The 7,768-nt window shown below is 46.3% G+C and overlaps 2 protein-coding genes across 2 annotated transcripts in view; one reads left to right on the top strand and one right to left on the bottom strand.

Moving 5' to 3' along the window:
• The window catches only part of lrrc51 (leucine rich repeat containing 51), a 150,375-nt gene that overhangs the window by 17,928 nt on the left and 124,679 nt on the right, over nucleotides 1-7,768 (bottom strand). The window lies entirely within an intron of this gene.
• LOC133572840 (N-acetylglucosamine-1-phosphodiester alpha-N-acetylglucosaminidase-like) overlaps nucleotides 1-7,768 on the top strand; it is a 49,821-nt gene that overhangs the window by 19,630 nt on the left and 22,423 nt on the right. Inside the window, exons 7-9 of the mRNA XM_061925884.2 lie at nucleotides 1-7; nucleotides 5,388-5,436; nucleotides 6,460-6,650. The exon at nucleotides 1-7 is cut by the window's left edge and continues 76 nt beyond it. Coding sequence (XP_061781868.2) covers nucleotides 1-7; nucleotides 5,388-5,436; nucleotides 6,460-6,598 — 195 coding nt within the window. The 3' untranslated portion in view covers nucleotides 6,599-6,650. The remainder of the gene's footprint in view (nucleotides 8-5,387; nucleotides 5,437-6,459; nucleotides 6,651-7,768) is intronic.

The following is a 7,768-nucleotide window of genomic DNA, read 5'->3' as shown; positions in this document are numbered from 1 at the left end:
TCAGACGGTACGTCACCCCCTCCTGCCTCACTCTCATATTTATGTCAAATACACAATATCTGTGTTCTAGTGTGTTCTGGTGTGTGTGTGTGTGTGTGTGCCCCGACGGGATCACCACCTTATGTGCCCCGACGGGATCACCACCATATCATGGTGGGGAACTTTGCGCGTCTCCATGACCCCTACAGCTATGTCGGCTGGAGTCTTGTACTCCTGGCAGGGTTACCCAAGCCGAACAGGTCGAAGGGTAGAGTCCAGACTAAGAGTGATCCCGAAGACCTCAACGGTGGAGCAGGCAGAAGATGGAAGCTGTGAGAAGCACCACAATGGCTGTAAAAGCGGACGAAGGCTAAGGGAGCACACCCTGACAGAAAAGCAAGCTGGTGGCGGCAAGCTTTGAGGCGGTTTCCCAAAAACCTGGATTCCGGCAGCTTCCTGCAGTTGTGAGAAGATGCCGATCGTCTAGGGTCTCCCTTGCCACTGGAACGATCTTTTTACAATCAAGGTAGCGGCCCTGGGAAAAGTGCACCCCTCATGCCACTCTAAAAACCATCATTGCGCAGGTATCTTCTTTAACTGAGTCTCCGACCTCAAAAGTCTGACGGCGATGGAGCGTCCAGTAACGGGGGCAGGTTTGAATGAGCTGGAAGCTCTTAGCTGGAACTCTGCACGTCAGCGACACAGGACAACGGTCGTTAGCAGCTGGGATTGAGTGGCACCTGTTTCCGGCAGACTCCTGTGCGTCTGGGCAGCCCCTATTTAGGGACCGCACTGCTCACCCCAATTGGGGAAAGGCCTAGAAAAGGTGGCCTAAAGATTGCCCTGTCGGGACATTCCATTACGCGGTCGAAATACAAAGATTATACCATTTAGAATTGCAGCATGGAACATAAGGACACTCCTGGATGCCAGTCCGGACAGACCACAGCGCAGAACAGCACTTGTTGCCAGCGAGCTAAAGCGCTACAATGTGGATGTGGCAGCACTCAGTGAGACCCGATTCCTCCAGGAAGGCTCACTCAATGAAGTAGGAGAGGGTTATACATTCTTTTGGAAAGGATACCCCATGGGCGGACCACACCTTCACGGAGTTGGTTTTGCAATCAAGAACAGCCTTCTGCTCAAGCTCACAGAATCACCAGTGGGTGTCAGTGAAAGGCTCATGACTCTTCGCATCCCCCTTGCTAAATGCAGACATGTCACTTTGGTAAGTGCCTATGCACCAACTCTGCCATCCAATGATGAAGAGAAGTACTGCTTCTACCAGGCACTCGATGACATCCTCAGTCACATCCCGAGGAGTGACAAAATCATGCTGCTTGGTGATTTCAATGCAAGAGTCGGAAAGAACACGCAAAACTGGAATGTTGTGATCGGCGCCCACGGCATTGGAAAAGTCAACCCCAATGGCATGAGACTCCTTAGTCTCTGTGCGGAACACGATCTTACCATCACAAACACCATCTTCCAACAAAAGAACAAATATAAGGCATCCTGGATGCATCCCAGGTCCAAACACTGGCACCTGATCGACTATGCGATCGTGAGAAGGGCTGACCTCAAAGACGTGCTCATTACAAGAGCTATGCGAGGGGCAGACTGCTGGACCGACCACCGCATGATTCTGACAAAGGTCAGAATGCATGTTCGGCCCCCAACACGTCACGGTGCACCAAAGAGGAAAGCACTCAACTGTGCCAGACTCTCCAGCAGCGACACCCGTGACAACTTCCGTCGCTCCCTAGCTGACAAGCTGGCAGACATTGAGCCGCTGATCACCTCAGAGTCTGGGATGGATGAGAAGTGGACCTCTCTATCCACCATCCTCTTTGACACTGCAGCCCAATTCATTGGTTTCAAAACCAAGAAACACCAGGACTGGTTTGACCAGAATGCTGGAGAGATCTCCACCCTTCTGTAAAAGAATGCACAAGGCACACATAGCCACCCTGAACAACCCACAATCCCAATTCCATAAAAAGCAATGGCAAGCCCTTCGTTCTGAGGCCCAAACAACTCTCAGAAAACTGCAAGATGAGTGGTCAATGAAATCCAGTCTCACGCTGATAGAAATGATATGCACAGTTTCTATGATACAGTGAAAACCATCTACGGCCCCAGAAACTGCTCCCTGGCACCTGTTAGATCTGCTGATGGAACATCTTTAATCAAGGATCAGGCTATGATAGTGGAGCGGTGTGCTGAGCATTTTAACACCGTGCTCAACCAGCCCACCCCAGTGGACCCAACTGTCCTTGCAGAGCTCCCTGAACATCCTAGCTTGCCAGATCTCGACCTCCCCCCAACCTTCAAAGAAATCCTGCATGCAGTCAAAACCCTGAAAAACAATAAATCCCCTGGACCTGACAGCATCCCGGCTGAACTTATCAAGGAAGGAAGCTACCTCTGTACACGGACACTGCATCTCTACATTTCAGAGGTGTGGAGACGAGAGTGTGTCCCGCAACAGTGGAAAGATGCCAACATTGTGACCATCTACAAGAACAAAGGAGACAAATCCATCTGCTCCGAAAGTAGGGGTATCTCTCTGTTGGCCATTGCTGGAAAGGTCCTTGCCAAGGTCATGCTCCGCAGACTCATCCCCGCAATATCAGAACAGGTCACCCCAGAGTCGCAGTGTGGTTTTCGGAAGGACAGGGGGACAGTTGACATGATCTTTGTGACACGTCAGCTCCAAGAGAAATGCCGGGAGCAGCACAATGACTTGTTCATTGCCTTTGTCGACCTTTCAAAGGCATTTGACACAGTGAATAGGGACCTACTGTGGCAAGTCCTGAAGAGATGTGGGTGTCCACCCAAGTTTCTCACCATCCTTGCACAGTTCCATTCTGGGATGATGGCCCGAGTGGTAGTGGGAAGACACAGCTCAGAGCCCTTTTTGTGTGAAAACTGGAGTGAGGCAGGGCTGTGTGCTGGCTCCAGTTCTCTTCAACATCTTCCTCGTCTGTGTCACAACACTGCTACGTAGTGGGATGGAGGAGCAGGCTGGAGTTACCATAGACTTCAGGCTTGATGGTAACCTGTTTGAGTCAATGACTTCACTATAAAAGTGAGTGACATTGTTATCACCAGGAAAGATGAGGTCACCTACCTAGGTTTCATTCTAGAGGCTAATCTCTCCTGTGATAAAATGGCAACCAAGGTAATCAAAAAGGTCAACCAACGAACGAGATTTCTCTATAGAATCTCCTCTCTGTTCAACAAAAGCACCATGAGGATTCTGGCGGGAACTCTCGTTCAACCCTTTTTCGATTACGCATGCACCTCCTGGTACCCTAGCACCTCCAAAACCCTCAAATCTAAACTCCAAACATCCCAGAACAAGCTAGTCAGATTACTTCTAGACCTCCACCCCAGATCACACCTCACTCCTACCCACTTCTCCAAAGTGGGCTGGCTCAGGGTGGAGGACAGAGTAAAACAACTTGCACTGAGCCTAGTCTATAAAATCCGCTACACCTCCCTGATACCGAAGTACATGTCAAACTACTTCCTTAACGTAAATGACCGCCATAACCACAACACCAGGGGGAGCTCCACTAACCACGTTAAACCCAGATTCCGAACTAACAAAGGTCTTAACTCATTCTCTTTCTATGCCACATCAATGTGGAATGCGCTCCCAACAGGTATAAAAGAAAGTGCATCTCTATCCTCCTTCAAAACTGCAATAAAAGTTCACCTCCAGGCAGCTACAACCCTAAACTAACACCCTCCCCGGATTGTTAATAATCAAATGTAAACAATCAAATGCAGATACTTTTTCTTATGCCTTCTGATCTCTCTCTCTCTCTCTCTCTCTCTCTCTCTCTCTCTCTCTCTCTCTCTCTCTCTCTCTCTCTCTCTCTCTGCCCACTACTTGCTGTCCATATCCTACCTAGTCAGACCTACACTGTTCCAATATCCATTTCTCTGTTCTCAATTGTTGATGACTGATGATAACAACCAAACCCGCCCCCCTCCACACCCCGGATTGTAAATAATGTAAATATTTCAATGTGATTATCTTGTGTGATGACTGTATTATGATGATAGTATATATCTGATAGTATATATCTGTATCATGAATCAATTTAAGTGGACCCCGACCTAAACAAGTGTGAAAAACTTATTGGGGTGTTACCATTTAGTGGTCAATTGTACGGAATATGTACTTCACCGTGCAACCTACTAATAAAAGTCTCAATCAATCAATCAATCAACATCAGGAGGTTACAGGCAACTACCAAGCTGACCTCGGAGACCATCATTGAGCTGCAATACGCCGATGATTGTGCCCTGGTTTCTCATACACCAGAGGCTCTGCAAAACATCCTCTCGGCAGCTGTAACTGCATATACCAGAATGGGACTGACGATCAACACCCAGAAGACAGAGGTACTCTGTCAGTCCAGTGCTGACCTCCCACAAAACCCCACAATAACCCTCACAGCAGCAGGGCAACAGCTGCTCACGGTGCCCACCTTCAAATACCTGGGGAGCATAATGTCTGACACCTGTTCAATGGATGACGAGATCCAGAACCGCCACAAGCAAGCATCAGCATCTTTTGGTCGTCTAAGGAGAAGGGTTTTTCAGAACAGCAACCTCAAACTCCACACCAAAGTGCTGGTCTACAGAGCAGTATGCATCACTGCATTACTGTACGGATGTGAGGCATGGACTATCTACAGCCGCCATCTGAGAAGCCTGGAGACCTTCCATGTAAGATGTCTGCAGAAGATCCTTGGCATCACATGGAAGGACAGAAGTGCTGGAGAGGGCAGGCAGCTGCAGCGTGGAGTCCATCATGACCCAACATCAACTCAGGTGGTTGGGGCATGTCATCCGAATGCCCAGCCATAGACTCCCACGCAGAATCCTCTATGGTCAGTTACACCTAGGCCAATGCAGTGCTGGTGGGCAGAAGAAGCGGTTCAAAGACCACACTGAAGAGATGCCAGATCAACCCCTCTTCACTGGAGGAACTTGCTTCCTGCCGAGACCTCTGGCGCTCCCACTCCTCACAGGGAGTGGATTATATAGAGGAACAGCGCACACAACACCGTGCAGCAAAGCGTGTGAAGAGGCATGCTCGCCAAGCCACCCCTGCTCCCCCCAGCACCTCCTTCACATGCCCGGTCTCTAACCGCATCTGTGGATCCAGGATCGGACTGTTCAAACATCAGCAGACTCATAAATAAAAGAAGATGGTCATCACCGAATCGATGGACAACCATAAGCAAGTAAGCAAGCAAGTGTGCGCTTAGGCGCTTGTGTGTGTGACGCCGGGTGGAGAGGACCCAACTGCAGCCAAGGTGCTAACAAACTTCATAAGGTATTGTTCTTTTCAATTGGACTGCAACTAACTTTTTTCTTTTTTTTAGCCACAGACGACACAACCTTGAAGATGGAAGACAACATTTACCTGACAGAGTGAGTGTCATAGAAATATGTGGACACTTAAATAGGTCTACGTCCTGTTATGCCAGTTACACCAGGTCTACTTCCTGTTATCATGCCAGTTACACCAGGTCTACTTCCTGTTATCATGCTAGTTACACCAGGTCTACTTCCTGTTATCATGCTAGTTACACCAGGTCTACTTCCTGTTATCATGCCAGTTACACCAGGTCTACTTCCTGTTATCATGCCAGTTACACCAGGTCTACTTCCTGTTATCATGCCAGTTACACCAGGTCTACTTCCTGTTGTCATGCCAGTTACACCAGGTCTACGTCCTGTTATGTCAGTTACACCAGGTCTACTTCCTGTTATCATGCCAGTTACACCAGGTCTACTTCCTGTTATCATGCCAGTTACACCAGGTCTACTTCCTGTTATCATGTCAGTTACACCAGGTCTACTTCCTGTTATCATGCCAGTTACACCAGGTCTACTTCCTGTTATCATGTCAGTTACACCAGGTCTACTTCCTGTTATCATGCCAGTTACACCAGGTCTACTTCCTGTTATCATGCCAGTTACACCAGGTCTACTTCCTGTTATCATGTCAGTTACACCAGGTCTACTTCCTGTTATAATGTCAGTTACACCAGGTCTACTTCCTGTTATCATGTCAGTTACACCAGGTCTACTTCCTGTTATCATGTCAGTTACACCAGGTCTACTTCCTGTTATCATGTCAGTTACACCAGGTCTACTTCCTGTTATTATGTCAGTTACACCAGGTCTACTTCCTGTTATCATGTCAGTTACACCAGGTCTACTTCCTGTTATGATGTCAGTTACACCAGGTCTACTTCCTGTTATCATGTCAGTTACACCAGGTCTACTTCCTGTTATCATGCCAGTTAGATTAAGTCTACTTCCTGTTATCATGCCAGTTAGATCAAGTCTACTTCCTGTTATCATGCCAGTTAGATCAAGTCTACTTCCTGTTATCATGCCAGTTAGATCAAGTCTACTTCCTGTTATCATGTCATTTTGTCCTCTCAGATCAACATGGCTGACGGTCTGCGTCGTCCTGAGCGCCGTGCTGCTGCTGTGTTGCCGGCGGTGCCTCAGCATGGCGATCACGCTGACCTGCCACCATCTACGGCGCCGCTGCCCTGGAGGAGTCCAGGAGAGAGTTTAGGGATAATGGACTCTGGAGTTGACATGACTTGAATCTTCTGGTGGAAAAAAAGGTAAAACCTGACTTGGTTTTTAAATACTGTCAGTTTTTTTTAAAAATTTAAATTCATTGCCATAAAGTCTGCATCTAATGTACGTTTGTGTTAATAAGCACAAGAATTTAAAGTAAACTATTTGTACTTCAATGTGTGCCATATAGTTATTAGGGATGCAACAGTATCGCAGATCCCAAATGGTGTCTAACACGGCAGTAAAACGGCTGATCAAACAAAACAGAAGTCATCAGCAATTTTCGAAACATGTTAATTCTGTACAAATATTTACAATATTTTCTGGTATATAAGTCGCACCCACTAAATTTTAGGGTAATTCCCCCCATATATTAGCCGCACCGGACTATAAGTGGCAGATACATACGTTGTGAAATGAGTTATTTACACAGAAATATTCTGTAAATGTTTATTTACATACCTTTAATTATTTCCAAATGGTGTCTGTAACAGGGCAGTAAAACGGCTAATCAAACAAAACAGAAGTCATCGGCAATTTTCTAAACATGTTCATTTCTCTACAAATATTTACAATATTTTCTGGTACATAAGTCACACCCACTAAATTTCAGGGTAATTCCCCCCATATATTAGCTGCAACAGGCTATAAGTGGCAGATATATACGTTGTGAAATGAATTATTTACACAGAAATATTCTGTAAACCTTTAATTGTTTCCAAACGGTGTCTGTAACACGGCAGTAAAACGGCTGATCAAACAAAACAGAAGTCATCGCCAATTTTCTAAACATGTTCATTTCTGTACAAATATTCACAATATTTTCTGGTATATAAGTCACACCCATTAAATTTCAGGGTAATTCCCCCCATATATTAGCCACAACAGACTATAAGTCGCAGATGTATACGTTGTGAAATTAGTTATTTACACAAAAATATTCTGTAAATGTTTACTTACATACCTTTATTTGTTTCCAAACGGTGTCTGTAAAACGGCTGATCAAACAAAACAGAATTAATCGCCAGTTTTCTAAACGTGTTAATTGCTGTACAAATATTTGCAATATTTTCTGGTATATAAGTCGCACCCACTAAATTTTAGGGTAATTCCGCCCCATATATTAGCCGCAAGAGACTTTAAGTGGCAGATATATATGTTG

The sequence above is a fragment of the Nerophis lumbriciformis genome, linkage group LG30, assembly GCF_033978685.3.
Source record: "Nerophis lumbriciformis linkage group LG30, RoL_Nlum_v2.1, whole genome shotgun sequence".
Lineage (NCBI taxonomy): Eukaryota > Metazoa > Chordata > Actinopteri > Syngnathiformes > Syngnathidae > Nerophis > Nerophis lumbriciformis.
This window is presented reverse-complemented; position numbering and strand designations above follow the sequence as displayed.